The sequence below is a fragment of the Scaptodrosophila lebanonensis genome, unplaced genomic scaffold (assembly GCF_003285725.1).
Source record: "Scaptodrosophila lebanonensis strain 11010-0011.00,11010-0021.00 unplaced genomic scaffold, SlebRS2 tig00000024-arrow-pilon, whole genome shotgun sequence".
Taxonomy (NCBI): Eukaryota; Metazoa; Arthropoda; class Insecta; order Diptera; family Drosophilidae; genus Scaptodrosophila; species Scaptodrosophila lebanonensis.
Genome location: NW_022060538.1, coordinates 406,378 through 426,518, shown reverse-complemented (window position 1 = coordinate 426,518; position 20,141 = coordinate 406,378). Strand labels below are relative to the sequence as shown.

The following is a 20,141-nucleotide window of genomic DNA, read 5'->3' as shown; positions in this document are numbered from 1 at the left end:
ATTCAAATTTTCTTCCATAAATTTTTTTAAAATTACTTTTATTAAATATTTATCAGATGTTTATAATATAAATAGAAAAGCTTGTTTAAAATTTAGATCGCGAAAACCCCGTATTTTTTTCTTTTTGGGTTGGAAAATAAATAAAAATATTGTTGTTTAAACTGAAAAAAAAATTTTTTTAATTATTGTACGACTAGAAACAAGTCTATTTAACTGCTTTCATAGATCTCCTGATGAAAAGTTTATAAAATTATTTAAACTTGGCTAGCTTTCTACCTTGTTTCTTCCGTTTTAATTCAAAATGAACCGCAAAAAACACTTTCTTTTTTGATCAATGAAATAATATTGGATTACAGCCATTAATTTGCTTTTATTTTTAAAGCTTAAGTGAGATTTCCCTTTTCGTAGCTGTCAAATCAACTCGATCAACTCAACTCGATCAACTCAACTCGATCAACTCAACTCGATCAACTCAACTAGATCAACGCATCTTTTCTACCAGATTCTGTCAAAGATTCAAAAGCATCAAAATTTACCTACTACAAAACTAAATGTGTAAAGTGACAATTGCTTACTCAAATTTGCTCGCTACTGTAGATATGTACATATGTATCTATGCATATATGTATGTACATATGTATTTGTACGCATTTCGATGCTTTTCTGAGCTTGACAATTCCACGAGGTCATTTACCCATCGCTTTGATTTTGATGCACTCTTATGACTCACAATGTAAAACCACAGCAAAAACAATGCGCAACATCATTGCCTTTTCTATTTTTCCGTTGGATTTAAAGGATATACCTTAAGAGCAATTGTTTATAATTCGTTAAATTGGTCTTATTTCATTACAACATATGTATGTATGTACGTACAATGTTAAGTCTTTTGTTACAACACATGTGGTACTGAATTTATTTATACATACATGCATACAAGTATTGGAAGAAAAATTGTATACATGTACGCATGTATATATATATATATATATATATAGAAAAAAAATATATATACATATATACAATATATATACATATGTATATTTATATATATTGATATGTATGTATATACATATTTACACATGTATGTATGCATAGGGGTGTAGTAGAAATGGCTGCTGACGAGAACTTACCTGCCAGTTGCTTTTTTAGGAGCAAAGATGACTGAAGCTCAGACATTATACAGTGTTTTTTAAAATTTTCTTAAATAAGACGCCTAATTGAAACAAATTAAAACTCTTTTTTTATATACACGGCTCGCTGTACTGTATAATCCAACTCAACATTTATGTGTATACTTTTATTTTTCTATGTAAGAAGACGAAAGCCGACAGCCTTCTAGAGCGAGTATGTATTGGTGTTTCAGTGAATTGCTAAAAAATCGATTTATTTCCGTAATAAAACTATCGAGTCCTTAATAGAGGACCGTACACTCTTCCCTAATTCCAACACATACACACATAACGATAGTACTTTCCACAAAGTTCAATCCCACCCATAGAAAATAAATGTTATCGAAATTTAATGTACCAGTTTGTAAAATGGTTTTCAATTTTCGGCACATATCAAGTAGTAGTAACAGGACAGCTGTCTAAACTGATAAAATAGACAAGTTGCTACGAAAATTCTAATTCAAAAGCTACCCGTTGTTATAAACAGTAGTAAAAAGTAGAACTGCAAAAATATCAATATTGACTGCATCAATATTTCTAAATTATTTTTTTATTTTCTTAAAAATCAGATCGATTCATTACAAAACGAGCAAAACAATTTTTAGCGCCACTTTCAAGTAATGATGCCCAAAATAAAGTATGCATTTAACTTTATACAATTCTTCAAAAAAATATATTTTGCAAAAAAAATGTTAAAAATTTATTAAATCGATTCTAAATCGGTTCGTTTTGTAGCTCAAGGTTTATAGTGGAGAAGATTTTATATCGGTCCTTTGATTACATAGACGGCTTTGGCTGATTTCCTATGACACATACAGGGGTGCCACAGAAATCTCTTCCGCCCAAATTTCATCCCAAGACCAATTCCCGGTGCCACAGAAATTTTTTGGGAGGTTTAAAATCTGAGAAAGACATTTTTCCTCATAAATATAAAAATGATTGGAATATAAGCCTTTCAGTTTTTCTGAACAATCTCCAATAACAATATTTTGCACATTTAAATAAATATAATGTAAATATTATTAAATTAGCAAATTCCTCAATGTATACTTAAAACACTAGCATCCGAAACAACCGAGCGGCCCCCTTGGCTCAAATAGAAAATTACATTTTTCGAACATTTTGCTGAGTTAAGTCTTAATTTGAGAGCTTGACTCACAAAGATAAAAATAAAATATATATTATATATTCTAATAATATATTCTTGTTTTAAATATGTACCAATAAACTGTGTATTAATTAAACAAACTCGGAAAAAATTGTGTGTCGATTGGCCGATTGGGTAAGTCTGTTTGTTAGCGAACATGTGGATGGTCATAAACTAGTTTTTTGCAGTGAAAAACATAGACCACCACAACAGGACGCAATTTGTGTCCAATTTATGGAAGCACACCCCAAATTATGTTATAAAAAGTGTAAAATAAATGGGATTTTTAATAAGTAACATAAGTGGAATTATTTAATGGAATCACAAATATTTTCAACAATTAATTCGCTTTTCCACAAATTCTCGCTGGCTAATACTAATGCAAATGGCATTTCTGTTTTTCATTTAACTTAGTGCGTTACTTCATTATTTCAGAAACAACTTTAGTCGAAAACTCCGGATAATTCTATGGCACCCCTGATAATAACGCTTCGTCATTCTTCACACCCACTACCGTTTGCTTAATAGAAGTCTCACCAATTGCACTTTCTTGAAAAAGAAGGCTTGGAGACGGTCTGCGATAAATGAAGGGCTTTAAATGTTTGGTTGTTTGCAAGCAGATATGAGAAAATCTTTATTACATTACCATGATAAGAAATACATTTTTCAATATTATCATTCAAAAATAAATGGTGGTACAGCATCAGCAACACTGCGGCAGTCCTAATCTACTATCAAATGACCGATAACATTTTTAAACAGTGACTGGGTACTTTAAGTAATCAGGCCAAAATCATTGCTGAAATTTGCTCATCGCTATTTTCAAGATAATTTTGTCAATATACATATATGTGAACATATACAATTAACAGTATAATACATTGATTTATAAATAAGCGTTTATTTGGTTAATTCAATAGCCATGGCTGAAGTTTCTGAACCACTCACATTGGCACGCGGTAATTAATGTAGATTCACTCGTAAATGCATGCATTTGTTGATGTTATGTACACTTGTATGTATTGATGCATATATAATTGTATGTGTTTTCATACGTACATACAAAAAAGAGACCTGATTTAAATTTATTAATTTTATACTTCTAATCTTATCTGGGTTAGCGATAATATAATAAAAACAAGAAGGGAATGCTAAAGTCGAGCGGGCCCAACTCTCGAATACTCGGTACCCCCCACCTCCCCCACTACTGAAATGTTTGCCATTTAAAGTCGACAACACGTTCATTATTATGACGCACTATTTCGCCTTAAAATAGATCTGAGTTGGATTTGTTGAAGTTTTTTCATTGATCATATGCATAAGTTATTATACCCTGTACCCAAAGGGTACAAGGGTATATTAGTTTTGTGCGAGTGCACATGGAACACACAGAAGGAGGCTTGGTAGACCCCACAAAGTATATATATTCTTGATCAGCATGACAAGCCGAATCGATATAGCCATGTCCGTCTGTCCGTCTGTCTGTCTGTATGAACGCAAGGATCTCCGAAAGTATAAGAGCTAGAATAACCAAACTTGGTATACAGATTCTCCTGAGACCGAGAAAGGACGAGTTTGTTCATTTTTTCTGACCCACCCCCCCACTCCCCCCCCTATTACCAATTTTCTATAACTCCCGTAATTCTTGGAATTCTTGGAACTAAAATTTGGTAGTCACATTAGGTTAGTAATTATATATCCGTATACCAAGTTTCATTATGATAGAATGATCGGAAAGAAAGTTATAGCCATATAACCAGGCCCAATGCACACATACATACATATGTACAAGTACACAAACACGCATAAGGCACGATTCTGATGTAAATGTATGTATGCATGCATGGAATATTTTATATTTAATTAGTTAATATTTAGTTAATTAATTAAATTTAATTAATTAAATTACTTTTTTGTGGGGTGGTACAGGGTATTTAAGAGTTGAGCCTGCTCGACTTTAGCATTCCTTTCTTGTTTTTTAAATGCATCGTGCATTATTTAATTTAAATTACAATTTTTTGGCCCTCCCTTTGGTAAAAGCTGCCTACGCCCTTGTGTGTCTACATATGTATATGTATATGACAATACGTTTATGTGAAGCGTGCAGCACAGAAACACAAACTCGTATATTGTCGGTCTTAGAAGAATCTGGTTCCCAAGTTTTGTTATTGTAGCATTTATACTTTCTGAGATCATTGCGATCATTTAGGCGGACAGAAAGATTAAGAATATACTTTGGGGGTCTTTTGTGTGTTGCTCACATTCGCACAAAACTTGTATACATAAGTAATCAAATCCCGGTTGAGTAGTTTTCAATTAAGTCTTTATTAATTATTATAACTGACTTAATTAAATATTCACGACAGGCCATATAGCCTATGGCCCGTGGCAGCGATGGAGCATAGCCCATGGCCCGCGGCAGCGCAGGCAACAGAACGCTGACTCGGCGCCTCGTGACCGTTCTTGCAGTGGTCACTCGGCATGCGGGTGTCAGGTTGCGCCGGCCGCTGTGTTACAACGGCGTCCGTATGTTCCCAGGTATGTTCCCGAAACCAGCTGACTGATGCCATTATCTTCGACCTTAAAGGTCGCATCGTTGATCAGAAGGAGGCCTTCGTCCATCAGAGCTACCGGCTCCAAGTGTCCAGGGAGAGTAGCACAGTGTGCGACGATCCCAGACACCAGTACCGTGCTACTGTCTTCTAAATCTAAAATTAGTTTGTTCTTTTGAACTGGAAAAACATTCATTTTCTTACAGACTAATTTTGGTTTTGGATACTTAATTAAGAAGTGTAACATATTGGTATTTTAGAGAGCCTTAATACTAGATACTGATAGGATGTCTGATATGCTAATATTTGTGACGTGCCCATTCGCCAATTCTTTAACATCGACGCTGTCCAGAATGAGATGGCTTATTAAATTGATTTTTGCTAAGGTTATGAAAAAAATAAGATCTTCAAGACTACTGATAATTATTCTGTTCCTTGCAAGAATGGTTTGGAGTAAATGCTCATAGTCTGAATCTTCGTTCAACGTCTTTGTAATTTCATTAAGTCGTGTCTGGAATTTAGTGTTTATTTCAATATGCCTGTTTTCGGCTTCTATTAACTGTCCCTGCCTAAACTTAATCTGTTCCCATTCGTCAAAGTCAGGTGTACAGGAAACTACTTTTAGCGCGGTTCCCAGCAGATTTATGCTGCGTGCGTATCTGTGATGAACTCTAAGTGTGCCTGTTAGTGTTTCCATGTGTCCGAGGTCCGTGTTGAGTAAATTACTCATATGATCTTTTGTAAATAGGTCCAAAGCCTTTCTCGTTTCGTCAGCGTAAGTTGTATGTCCCAGGTACCCATACGCATCCAAGATAGTCACGTCCCCGTCACTGATTGTGCTCTATCGTGGCTATTTCCCTCTGCTCTGTGCTGTTCTGTACTCTTGGAATATCTGAACACAGTTGAGGGGAAAGCTTCCACCAACTTGTGCTGAATAAAGGCCAAAATAGGCAAATCGCAATGTATGGCGTTAACTACGTCCGACCTTACTACGTCCTGCAAAGTTTGCAAGAGAGTGTTTCGGTCAGAGGACCACCGGACAATGTGCCTAACTTTTTCTTTAACTTTTCCTCAATAACTATCTGATTTCGGTAACAGTTTACCGGTTTTTCTGTCGCCTCTACAAGGTGTGTTCCAAAGTAAACAGGACTTTAAAAAAAAACAGAACAAATGGTTTTTTCGGCAAAATCAATTTATTTTATTCAAAATAGTCTCCTTCTGCTTCAATACAGCTTTTTGCACGATCCAAAAGCATGTCCAACGAGCGTTTTACCTTGTTGGCCGGTATGGCCGCCAGTATGCCGGTGCAAGCTTTTTGAATGGCTTCTACGTCTGCATAACGTTTTCTTTTCATTGGCAAATGCATTTTTCCGAAAAGGTAGAAGTCGCACGGTGCCATATCAGGTGAATACGGTTAATGGTTAAAATGTGATTTTTGGTCAAATAATCGGTCACAAGCGTCTATTGTCTGATGGTTTTTGGTCGTCAGTTAATTTGTGCGGAACAAACCGTGTACACACCTTTCGAATTTTAATGATGATTTCGGCTGATTTTTGCTGAATTCACGCACAGTTTCGATGGAATTTTCGGTGATCACGAATTTTGATTGGCCCACATGTTGATTGTCATTTATGTCCTTACGACTACTTTGAAAACGTTGAAACCACTCGTGCACTCTGCTACGGGATAGGCAATCATCGCCATAAACTTTTTCCATCAATTGAAACGTTTCGGTAAAAGTTTTACCAATTTTAAAACAAAACTTAATGTTGTTCGAAGCTCATTTTCGCACCGATAACATAAACATACTGACACTTAAAACGCAATAACTTCACTTCCAATCAGTGAAATGTCATGAAATTCTCACTGAACAATCGATAAAGATAGCAGGTTGTAACGCACCAGTCGACATATAGATAGCGCCACCAGGGGGCGCTAGATTCAAAAAATCCTGTTTCCTTTGGGACGCACCTTGTACAATCCACTTTTCATCGCCAGTAACAATGCGCTTATGTAAGCACAAATTAGTTCTAGACAATTTAATCTTTTAGCAATTTCTCGAGTTGTTATTCGACTGGATCGACTTGCATCGACCAATGACTTTATTTTATCCGCATCGGCTTCAAGAGGCCTTCCAGGACGTGGTGCATCCTCAAGATTGAAATAGCCGGAACGAAATTTTGCAAACCAATTTTGGCATTTCGATCTTCCATCTTCGGTAGAGCACCAAATAAAAACTAACATCCAAAAAGTTTAACAAAATTTCTATAAAAAAGAAAAAATATATCAGCTGTTCAAATATATAATGGTAAAGCGGTTAAGAGCAAAGTTGGCTGCGAAAAAATTCAATAATATCAGCTGTTGTTATCAAACGAAATTATTTAACAAACGACCCAATAGCTTGATGAGTATTAGGGTATCTAAGATTTGAACCCGCACGAATGTAGCATTCCTTTCTTGCTTTTAAATTTATATTCATATCATAGTATTCTACACATAATATATACCTATGTGACTATTTTAAAGTCGGTGCACCCGACTTTAGTTTTTCCAATTGTTTAATATTTGTAGAAGCTAAAGTCGGGTGTCCCGACTTAGAAATACTCGGTACATATGTATGTTTAGAATAATTATAAAAATTATAAATATAAATTATAAACTCTAAAACACACATAAGGCATCTTTTCGCAAATTTTGGTGTCTCTAGCTCTTATAGACTCTGAGATCTGGACGGACAGACAGACATATATATGTATACATATGTATATATGTACAAAGTATAAAAATACACAAATAGTTTCATTCTGGTTCGAAAATACCGTTCATTAATAATAGTATAAAATTTGTTCCCCCATAAGTATACAAATTCTAACATATTCTTTTGGTGTTAGCCATTACCATTTGTTCATCCGTAATTCCAAGAAGTTTGCCTGTTCTTTTTTTCGTAATGAAAAAAATATGTTATGAATGAAATTTATGGCATATTTTGTGTTCCTCTAGAACACAACAATTGTTCAACAGGAACAAGGGAAATTGCCGGTGGGCAAAAGCGAATCGATCCAGTGGAGATTTGTTGGCAGACTGGCTGCTATGATTTGCTAAACTTCACTTGGATTGTTCGCAAATGAAACAACTGAACTTATTCGAATGTGTCGAACGAAAGGAACAACTGCACGGTAGTTCTTCAATTTAACAAGTGTTTTATTACAATGTAATTAAATCTAGCTTAAACCTAACTTCAAATTTGGCGTGGGCGCTATGTTAGCCCGTGAGAGCGCGAGAACAATAACAGCGCAAGAGAGCTGTGCGCAGACAACTTAACATTTTATGCTCATGTTATAGGTGCGTAAGGCAGACTTAGAACTATGGCAATATTTCGACTCCATTAAACTTTAAATTAATAATTCCAAACCATATCTGCTGAACTGCCTCAACAATAGTTTAAGCACGCTAGTTGAATTTTAAACGCATTATGCTTGTGTAGTAGGTATTTATCATTAACTATTGCGACGCGAATGAGTATATGAAATCTCATCAACGCACACATATACCTATACACCCATAGATAACATTGGCACGATAGTCTGCACGCGCACACGTAATACAGGTTCATTGACATTGGCCAGCCAACATAAGCAATAATAATAAGCAAGAATAAGGGTACAAACATAGTGTGCGCTGAGACGAAGCCGAAGATGATGCCGAATTGCTTGCGTTGCGAGCAAGCTGACAGGTGTTCTTAGTGAAAGACGAATTCAATGCTTACTTATTTTCGTTAGCCGAATTTTTTTTAAACATCGATGTTTTATTCCCGATATTCGATATTTTTTACTCTGGTGAATTAAAATTTCCGGAAGACAGCGTTTTCCCCAGTACCACAATATCGATGCCATATGTATTGGTGGCTAATGAAGCTTATCCTCTATTAGATTGGGTTCCTCGACCATATGCCAGAAGAAATTTGACTTTTGAAAGTGAATTGGCGTTTATCAAGAGCACAAAGGTGTGTAGAATGTGCATTCGGCATTATTAATTACAAATGGAGGATATTGTGGACACCAATTGAAACAGCACCAGATACAGAAGAACTTATTGTTAAAGCTATTTGTATACTGCACAACACAATGTTAGATTTAGAGGATCTTAACAATCATATCGTAGAAGGAGAAAAATGTCCCGACTTTGAAATACTCTGTACACATGTTTACAATAATTATAGAATATAAAAAAAAATTAAGAAAATAAAAAAAAAATTTGATCGATTTTACCTCTCTCGGTATTCGAACTCACGTAAAGGGTTTATAATTGCACATTTACATAGCAATTGCGTCTGTGTGAGTGTATGTATGCCTATGCGCATCTATTCGTGTCTGTGTAAGCATTTTCGCAGTCAACCAAACAGCAACATCAACAACAGCCGCGGGCAGCGCTTGAGCAGCGCTGCAGCAGCAAATACATTTATGGCTATAACTTCTCGTTAAATCGGTCTATCATAGTGAAACTTTGTATACGGACATATAATAACCAACTGGGGGTATTTGCAGTATTTGAGTTCGAAATCCAAAGAATTACGGAAGTTAGAAAAAATCGCAATTTGCATGGTAGAGGGGGGAGGGAGGGAAATTCCAAAAATTTGGTGTCTCTATCTCTTATAGTCTCTGAGATCCAGGTGTTCATACGGACGGACAGACTGACAGACGGACAGGGCTAGATCGACTCGTCTCGTCATGCTGATCAAGAATATATATACTTTGTGGGGTCTGCCACGCCTCCTTCTGCCTGTTACATTTTTCAGCTCCCGCAAACCTAATATACTTCTGTACATTTCATGTACAGAGTATAAAAACTGCAATGGAATGCTCAAAGAAAGCCGGTCGAATAATCCGAGACACTTTTTGTAGCTATGCCTGCAGCCATAGAAATGGCAACAGCATTTAAGGTTAGGGCACATATATTAATAAAGTACTTAACATCATGATTTAAATCCTGAGCAATTTCATTCCAATTTTGATCCACAATATATTTGTTATGGTAATGTTTATTGACCCCACAGGCAGCGTTTTGCAAAACCGGCTCGAATTATTTGCTCATTAATTGACATTTTTAATTTTTCTTACAACAAATGCAAGAGCAATGACGAAAATCACATGCAAAGAATTTTTCTAATAGTACTGGACATCGATGTAACATCGATACACGTCGACCACCATTTTTATTTTTGTATGTTATACTTTTTTTGTTTTTGTCTTTGAATTTGTGAAAATATCTTTTGTTTTGAAACCTTTTGTATTTAATAAAAACAATTGGCTTTATAAATAAGATAACAAATCAAAATGAAGTCCCCTTTGTAATTAAATCGTATTGAAAATCGTTAGTAGAAGTTCGATGCATCCAAAAAACGACATTCTTCGCCCGGCAACATCGATATTTTTCAGCTCTATTAAAAAAATGACAAAACAACAACAACAAGCATAAACAGCAAGCGATTTAGCTTCAAAATCAGTTCCGGACGATTTGAAGCTGACAGCGTCAGTTTCGTCTTCGCAAGCACTATGAACACTTTCGAGCGAATTCATATGTTTGCTTGTGCACAGTTTTTCGGTTTCAGCTTCGACTCAGCGCATACTATGTTTGTACCCCAAGACACCTAATCAGATATAGGTTATTGTTCCGCACTGCACATATAAGGCTATCGGCCAAACTGAGCTGACATCCGCATACTCAAGCTCACGATATATGCTTGCACATGATTATTGCGAAAACGCCAATACATAGAAATGGTAAATGTAAATAGTCATAAGCTAGTTTTAGGCATGGCTATATAAGCCATTAATTGTAAGAATAAAATCAAGAATGCAAGTTATCAACGAACGACCTGTTACTTTGGGTAAATACCGGAACCGGTAATTGCTTTACCACGTCACCCCGAACTTCATGCTCCCAAGGATCTCCAGCCGGCATCCTTGGTCAAGTGTAGGACCACAAGCGTCCTTTAACTTAAACTCGTCAGGACCACGATCGCCCTGCCGATTCGCACGGCCGCACGTGTGCGAATAAACATTGGTGACCCCGACGTGATCCTTGATACAGTATCACAATCAATGAGTACGCAACCCGCATATGAATTGACAATAAACAAGCTGTACAATCACAGCAAAAAGAAACTACAAATCCTACCTCACCCGAGGCAAACTTATTCAACTATGAGTTCAGCGCGTTTGAGCTCCTGGTGCAGGAATGGTTGGTAAGACCGACACGGATAAAGGGGCAGGAGATAGTAATGATAGCATGCAACCAAATCTAGAAGAAGAGCCACAAGAACAAACGCAGTCTGGACAATCTGCGCAGAATCCGTGTGGCTACCACAAATTACGATTCCACCGTTCGACGGACGCTATGGAACTGATCCATAGGACCGGTCTTCCGGACATACAGAAGATGTGCTATTTAAAGCCCTGCGTAACGGGAGAGGCAGCGGAGCTCATCGACCATTTGAGCGGAACCGCTTCCAACTACTCAGCTGCCTGGGAGACACTGGTACAAAGATACCAAAACCCTAGGGCGATCACCACTGCCGAATTGGAAAGATTAATGGAACAGCCCTCAGCAACAAACGATAGCAAGGCGATCCGGCTGCTTCACGACACCAGCGTTAAAAAGCTTAGCGCTTTGAAGCAGGTGGGCCGGGATCCAGTCGAACTCAAATGGGACATCATTCTAAGAAAAAAATGGGATAGATTAAATTTAGCCCTACTGGAGCAAGAAACCAAGGACTCAAATGAATTGCAATATACACGGTATACAAATGCGTAACATTAAAGGCAACGCACGAGAGAAACTAACCGATGCCAAAAATGCATCATCGCCAAGCACAGCTCTCGGGAATGCTCAAGCAGACAGTGCTACCGATGCCAACCGCCGCATCATACACATTGCTACGCAAGGACAGCGGAATAACGGCGGCAGCAGCCTTCAGCCAACCATCGATTTCCAGAACTAAACGGCAATACGTTTTATTGACTACGGTTCAGGTGAAAGTAGTAGCCCACAATGGGCAGCACAGAATCGTGCGAGCACTACCCAAGCCAACTTTGTATCCAGTCGCTTATTGACAGACTTGAAAATCAGGCCGCAACGAATAGCTACTACTTTACAAGGCATTGAATACAGCAATCTACCAGGTTCAAAACAAGAAAGGAATGCTGAAGTCGAGCGAGCTCAACTCTTAAATGCTCTGCGCCCACAAAAAAAAAAAAAAAAAATAATGATTTTAAAAAATGTTTAATTAATTTTAAAAAATGATATTAATTAAATTATTTAATTCAACTAAATACAAATTATTTAATACATATATATAAAAGTGGAGACATGTTTATGTACAGACATGGCTATATAGAACGGAGTCTATACCCTGTCACCCTGATCAAAAATATATATTTTTTGTATGGTCTGCCACGCCTCCTTCTATCTGTTACATACATTCGCACAAAACTAGTATAGCCTTTCACCCTTTGGGTACAGGCTATAAAAATATGTAATGAATGAAATCTATGGCATACAAGGTGTGTTCCAAAGTAAACAGGACTTTATAAAAAATACAGAACAAATGGTTTTTTCGGCAAAATCAATCTATTTTATTCAAAATAGTCTCCTTCTGCTTCAATTCAGCTTTTTGCACGATCCAAAAGCATGTCGAACGAGTGTTTTAGCTCGTTGGCCGGTATGGCCGCCAGTATACCGGTGCAAGCCTTTTGAATGGCCTCTACGTCTGCAAACCGCTTTCCTTTCATTGGCAAATGCATTTTTCCGAAAAGGTAGAAGTCGCACGGCATATCAGGTGAATACGGCTAGTGGTTAATGGTTAAAATGTGATTTTTGGTCAAATAATCGGTCGATTGTCTGATCGTTTTTGGTCGTCAGTCAATTTGTGCGGAACAAACCGTGCACACACCTTTCGTAAGCCCAAATGTTCGGTCAAAATGCGGTAAATCGATGTTTTGGAGATGTTCAATTCCATTTCCATCAATTTCAATGATGATTTCGGCTGATTCGATGGAATTTTCGGTGATCACGAATTTTGATTGGCCCACATGTTGATCGTCATTTATGTCCTCACGACCACTTTGAAAACATTGAAACCACTCGTGCACTCTGCTACGGGATAGGCAATCATCGCCATAAACTTGTTCCATCAATTGAAACGTTTCGGTAAAAGTTTTACCAATTTTAAAACAAAACTTAATGTTGTTCGAAGCTCATATTCGCACCGATAACACAAACATACTGACACTTAAAACGCAATAACTTCACTTCCAATCGATAAAGATAGCAGATTCTAACGCACCAGTCGACATATAAATAGCGCCACCAGGGGGCGCTAGATTCAAAAAGTCCTGTTTATTTTGGAACGCACATTGTATTATGGTTTACGTACGCTTGTTACATTTGAAGCGCATTGTACTTGTGTAGTATGTATTTATCATTAACTATTCAATACATTTTGCAGATGTGAAAAGATCAATAGAACTTCTGGAAAAACTCCAAGCAAGCGGTGATTTTCCCACAACAAAATTAGCAGCATTGCAAAAAGTATTACAAAGCGATTTCTTTAATGCTATTCGGGACGTATACGAGCAGTTGGCGATGACAACAGTTGATATAGGCTCCCATGATGTTCGAGCTTCTGCAACCGCAAAGGCAACAGTAGCTGCTTTTGCTGCCAGTGAGGGTCATGCACATCCACGTGTCGTGGAACTACCGAAGACAGAGGAGGGTACGTATATAACATTTGGATGTACATTTTCATTTCGAGTATTGTAGGCGAAAAAGTATTTAAAATTGCTTAACGTAAAGTTTAATTCTGAATAACCTTACAATCTGAAACACGACAAGAAAAAACACTACAGTCAAGCGAGCCCAATAGTGAAATACCTTGTACCCACTCCCACGCATAGAAAACAAATTTAAATAAAAAAAATTTAAAAACAAGAGAGAACGCTACAGTCGAGCAAGCCCGACAGTGTAATACCCTGTACCCAGGTAAACTTCCGTCACTGAGTTATATGCGCCCATAGCAGCAGCATAAAGAGGAAGAAGAAGAGCGAACTTGTTGCTGCAGTTTGGGGGGGTTGTACTGGTGAGAATTTGTTTTGCTAATAACTTTTCTTAGAATTGACCGAATTTAAAAACAAAATAAAATTTTAAACAACAGTAGATAATTGTATAGAAATTATGTGTGCAAAGTTTGGTTTAGGTAGCATTTGAAATGTGGACGCTATTGACGAAATTCTGTAGCGGGGGAAGGGGGGGAAAATTAAAAAAAATAAAATAAACTCGTCCTTACTCGGACCTAGGAGAATCTGGATGCCAACTTTGGTTATTCTAGCTTTTATAGTTTCCGAGATCCTTGCGTTCATCCAGACGGACGGACAGACGGACGGACATGTCTAGATCGATTTCTCTCGTCATGCTGATCAAGAATATATATACTTTATGGGGTCGGAGATGCTTCCTTCTGTATGTTACATACTTTGCACAAACCTAATATACCCTTTTTACCCTACGGGTACAGGGTATAAAAAGTAATAAATTCATAAAAATGTAATTTTATAATTTTAATTTAATTAAATAAAAACAAGAAAATAATGCTAAAGTCGAGCAAGCTCAACTCTTAAATACCCTGTACATCTCACCAAAAAGGAAAAAATTAAAAAAATTTTTTTAAATAAATAAAAAAAATATATATTAATTAAGTTATTTAATTAAATTAAAGACATGTTCATGTACAGTTTCAAGTACTAGCTGAGATCCTTACGCTCATACAGACTGACAAATGGACGGACATATGGGCATGGTTATATCAAGTGATAATACTGATCAATAATATATATACTTTTAATCTGCCACGCCTCCTTCTGGGTGTTACATATATTCGCACTAAACTAGAATCCCCTTTTACCCTTTTGGTACGAGGTATAAACATTTAAAAATATATTAAAATTTGTTTTGCAGGTTTGGGATTTAATGTAATGGGTGGAAAAGAGCAAAATTCTCCCATTTATATATCTCGAATAATACCAGGTGGTGTGGCAGATAGACATGGTGGACTTAAGAGAGGCGATCAGTTGCTCTCCGTAAATGGTGTGGTAAGTACATTTTTATGGTGCTACGTCAGCTCATTTTGCTTAATTCTTTATTATTCAATGTCAATGGTTCTTGTCGCAAAACTGAAGTGATTTTTGATATGAATTAGGAAAAGACGAATGTTTATATATATGTACATCTGTATATCAATGAACTTTGAAAATCAACTAATTGGAAACAAAAATTCAACTCTTGCATTTGTGACATTTACCAATACTATGGCTGACCTAAGGGCATATTATCACATGTTTTAAGTTTTCCTTTTGAAAGTTAGCACTGAATTTCAAATTTCTTAGCGACGTACACTTTATAAAATTAATTTTTTACTCGAGTTGTGCGTTTTTTGCGAATGGTATGACGCTTAAGGCTATTGCAACTTAGATATTTTGCTGTAGATAAATTGTTTTTATTTTTTTTTTAACCATTACTACAAAACTTGCACCACAGCAAATGTTCTATGCAAACAAAGATCTTGTCAAACTTCAAAACGTTCGGATAGCAAGGTTGTACGAAAGGGTAATTTGGATCCCCGTAGGAGATCTGCAGACATCCAGCTTAAGCTGTGTTTTCTAAACGAACGCAACAATATCTAAAGGAACTGTCGCTGGTCGTTAACTTGAGGCTGGGGTCCATCGGCGAAACTTACGCATCCAACAAACGGTGACAATTACGTAAAGAGGACGACAATAAAACCCATTAAGCATTTATGAAATGACAATAAAAATGTCATTGCTCAACCGAACAAAAGTAAATTCCTTTTGTTACATTACTCGAAGAAATCAAGAAGCATGGCCGACAGAGGTGCCAGCACTTTTTAAAGTCAATTAATTGTCGATACAGCGCTGTTTTTAAACAAGTAGAGAATCTAAAGTCAGGTGTCCCAACTTTGAAATACTCTGTACATATGTGTAGAATAATTATTTTGCATTTAAAAAATTATTTATGCATGTGATCAATGAAAAAACTTTAACAAATCAAACTCAGATCCATGTTAAGGCGAAGTAGTTATATGGCAAAATTTCTTGTACGTCTACGCCCTTGTGTACATACATATAGTACACAGTTGTTAGGGTGAAAAAAGCTTTACTTCTTCTGATGCGCACATAGTAAGATTAAGACTTTTGTGATAAGTGAAATGGTTTAATCAGTGCACTATGGTCTAGAAGTCCGTTTTTTTTGGCATAAACTCCAAAAAGGCAGGTATCGTTTTCAAATATTATACATATAATATTGAGGTTATAAAAAATTATTATTAATTTAATTATTTAATTAAATTAAATACAAATTTTTCAATACTTGTGTACAAAAGTGGAGGCATGTTCATGTACAGTTTCAACAGCATACATTTACATCAGAATCGTGTCACTGCGTGATCATATGCGTGTATTTATGCATCACAAAGTTGAATCAAAGCAGCAACAACAACAACGGCGGGCAGAGCTGCAGGCAGAGCATGGGCAGCGATTTTATTTGGAGCTGCGTGCATCACAAAAAATAACAAACTTGACCTGCCTAGGGCTCAGGGGTACCTGGATACCAAGTTTGGTCATTCTTGTACCTTCTGAGATCCTTGCACTCATACAGACGGACGAATGGACATGGCTATATCGACTCGGCTTGTCACCCTGATCTATAATATATATATACTAATATATATATACTTTATGGGGTCTGCCACGCCTCCTTCTGCCTGACAAGACGATTCGATCTAGCTCTGTCTGTCTGTCCGTTTGACCTAGGGACACAAAATTTTAGTCCAAGATGCCTTATGTGAATACGCAGGAAATGTGTATTTTGGAATTTCCCTCTTCCCCCTCTTCCCCGAAATTGGTGATTTTCCATAATGCCCGCGTTTCTTGGAATTTTTCATTGAAATTCGGATTAGTGATTATAAGTCTTTATGCTAAGTTTAATTATGATAGGCCGATTTAACAGGAAGTTATAGCCATGTATGTACGTATGAGCAAGCAGTGTCCGTAGCTGTTGTTACTGATTTGCACAGGCACACGAGACATACACACACATACACGCATAATTATTCTACACATATATACAGAATATTTCAAAGTCGCGACACCCGACTTTAGCTTCTCTACTTTTTTTTTAATTTTGTATGTGTATGATGTATTTAGTTAAATAATTTAAAATCAAAAATATGTTATATTCACATAGAAATTTCGACTTTATGCCGAAAAAAACGACTTCTGGTCCATAGTGCATTGAATGAAATGAAATGCTAAAAAGTTAATTATACCAATTTCTTTTACTAAAATGGCAATGACGCTTTAAGAGCCACTAAACGGTCAAAAATTACATACTGATTTTTTTTGCCACCATATAAAAATAAAAATATTGATTACGAAAACTGCTCTGATTATAAATGCCACCAGATGAATTTCCACTGTATTTTAATACATACCTCTTTTTACTTTTGAAAACTTTTGCCATTTGAATAAACCCTTTTATGTTTTTGAAACTAATAAATTTAAACAGTAAAACTATTTATTATGAATTTATCGAAGGCTAGGAACGTAACCCCTTCTTTTTATGGAGTACACGGCTCGTTTAACACGATTTCGACGTTTTCAAGGAACGTAACTCCCGTGTGTTAAGTGAGGGCTAGGTGTATATACATATATTTTTTTTAACCAAAACTCGTTTTTATCAAATACAGCTTTTGATTCGTGATTTATTTCTGTAATTCGTCAGCAAGGTCAAAACTAAACTGATAATAGTAATAGTAAATGCTGTTATTTCAGGTATGTAGGCATATAAATATAAATAAATAGTTTGGAAGATGTGCAATACTCCGAACTATAATACGTAGAAGCGCAAAATTTTAGTTTACATAGATAGACGAACAGAAAAGGGACTAAAAGAGACAAAAAAATATTAAAAACTTAACTAAACCACGAATGAAGAATGAGATTTATTGCAATAGAATAAAGACGATGTACACAATGCTTAGGACTCCTCACATCAAAGCCAATAAATTGATTTGAATATTATTGATAAACGTTTACTTATACATATATTTACTTTAGTCTGTTGAAGGTGAAAACCATGAAAAAGCTGTCGAACTATTAAAACAGGCGGTTGGGTCTGTAAAGCTTGTGGTGCGCTACACTCCAAAGGTGCTTGAGGAAATGGAAATGCGGTTCGATAAGCAGCGCAACACTCGTCGCCGTCAATAAAACCAGAATGATTCAAACAATGAACTACCTTTAATTCTACCCAAGCTTTTGAACCTAGTTTTATTTTTAAATATGTTGTATTTGTTTATTTGTAATCAGTACAAATTTCTTTGCTTTAGTACATGGTACAAGCATTATTAATATTTACGCTTGTACTATGTTTGATTCCATTGCCGAGGGAATGGAATCTAATTTATTATGAACTGAAACCTTGAATTGAAAATTTGTGTATCTTATACAAATCAAATAAAGTCATCGCTTACTCCAATACACAAAAATGTAATTTTTTAAGTATTTGGGGTATTTTGGCACAAATCCTTTATATAATATTAATTTTAAACAACAGATAACGGTACCATCGATCAAGCCCGACAGTGAATATACAAACGTCCGGCACTGATTTATATGCGCTCGTAGCAGAAGCAAAAAGAAGAAGAGCGAACTTGATGATGCAGTTTGTGAGCGTAGTGATGGAGTGAAATTGTTTTACTAATAACTTTTCGTAGAATTGAAAACAACAAAAGTAGATATCTATACATCTATCATATATAAAACAAGTAAAAGAGCTAAAGTCGGGTGTCCGGACTTTGAAATACTCTGTACATATGTTTAGAATAATTATAGAAATTAAAAAAAAATGTTGATCGATTTTACCTTTCTCGGTATTTGAAACAAGTATAGGGTGTATAATTGCACATTAATATTTTTTATTTATTTTTTTCATCGACAAACAATGCAGTCGATGTACATTAAAAAATCAATACAATAGAGAACTTAAACTAAGTAAAACTAAAGAAATAAAAAGCCTATAAAAATGACAAAAATATCTAATAACGAATCCGACACGGTGGGGGAATTTTGTTTGCCAAACGGTCAGCAATGCCCCGATTCACAGCAGAGAGTAGTCAGATACGTTATTAGACCTATCAAAAAAGAAGTGGAGATGAAAAAATATAGCAAAATAAATTAGAAGAAAAAAATAAAATTAAAATACTTAAATAATAAAAGATAAAATATAATTCAAAATTAAAGGTGAAGAATTACTGACCCGTTTGGGGGAAAATTTATTAGCCAGTCCGGCAAGCAAGGGGAGAGAGAGCTCACTTCTTAAAAAGTAAAAAGTATTATAATTAGCGCATACTACTCGAAAAGGATTGTGCATGGCGTAATAACTAGTGCATCTGTTAAGTTGAATAGGTAGAAAGTTCCTTGTTGGCCTAGAAGGAACAGAAAAATTTATACGACCTAAAAGCATAGAGATATCAACATCTCCGACAATCAATTTGTGGAGGAACAGAACACCAAGAACTATCCTACGGTGAGCTAAAGAAGGCAGGTTAATAAGGAGTAGTCTACAGGAGTAGGATGGTAATCGCAGACTAGGACCCCAGTTTAGACCACGAAGTGCAAAAAGAAGAAATTATTTCTAAACCGACTCAATGCGATCCTGATGCAATTTATACTGAGGACACCAAACACATGAGCAGTTTTCTAGCACTGGCCGTACTAGAGAACTGAACATTAAGTTGGTGGTGTAGGAGAACAAGAACACCCTTCGCTTTGTTAACGATAGTAGAGATGTAAAGATTGAAATTCAATTTGGGAACAAAAAGAACTCCAAGATGAGAGAATGATAAAGAGGATTTTTATACGAAAAAATTCGCTTCACATCATCGGCATACATTAGTATACGGGAATGCAGCAGGATAGACGGAACGTCATTAATAAATAGAGTGAATAATAGGGGGCCAAGATGACTACCTTGAGGTACACCAGAAGTTACGAGAACAGGTTTAGTAATATACGACCTGAGTAGTACCTTCTGTGCTTCAAGGGGAGGAGATCGTGATTCACAAAATCAAATGCTTTGCTGTAGTCGGTATATATAACATCAGCTTGCATCTTTGCTAGCATCATTTATCACAGATGTAAA

The 20,141-nt window shown here is 36.1% G+C and overlaps 2 protein-coding genes across 3 annotated transcripts in view; one reads left to right on the top strand and one right to left on the bottom strand.

Annotated features, from left to right (window-relative positions):
• The window catches only part of LOC115620304 (ubiquitin-conjugating enzyme E2 G1), a 28,181-nt gene extending 26,812 nt beyond the window's left edge, over positions 1-1,369 (bottom strand). The window contains exon 1 of one of the 2 annotated variants that reach the window (XM_030513488.1): positions 1,134-1,369. In XM_030513488.1, the coding sequence (XP_030369348.1) occupies positions 1,134-1,179 (46 nt within the window). In that variant the 5' untranslated portion in view covers positions 1,180-1,369. The remainder of the gene's footprint in view (positions 1-1,133) is intronic. The other variant, XM_030513487.1, reaches the window with a different exon arrangement.
• Positions 1,370-3,162: 1,793 nt separating this feature from the next.
• On the top strand, positions 3,163-18,257 carry LOC115620754 (protein lin-7 homolog B). The gene is made up of 4 exons (XM_030514148.1): positions 3,163-3,278; positions 13,378-13,644; positions 14,883-15,016; positions 18,059-18,257. The coding sequence occupies exons 1-4, from the start codon at positions 3,242-3,244 to the stop codon at positions 18,206-18,208; spliced, it is 588 nt and encodes a 195-aa protein (XP_030370008.1). The 5' UTR covers positions 3,163-3,241; the 3' UTR covers positions 18,209-18,257.
• The last annotated feature ends 1,884 nt before the right edge of the window (positions 18,258-20,141 follow it).

What these genes read in the sequence shown, in the direction of transcription:
- LOC115620754 (XM_030514148.1), top strand. Translation starts at nt 3,242, where the DNA reads ATGGCTGAAGTTTCTGAACCACTCACATTGGCACGCG. An exon ending in ACCACTCACATTGGCACGCG is followed by an intron (nt 3,279 to 13,377) that starts GTAATTAATGTA and finishes TACATTTTGCAG; the next exon opens with ATGTGAAAAGATCAATAGAA. An exon ending in TGCTCTCCGTAAATGGTGTG is followed by an intron (nt 15,017 to 18,058) that starts GTAAGTACATTT and finishes TATTTACTTTAG; the next exon opens with TCTGTTGAAGGTGAAAACCA.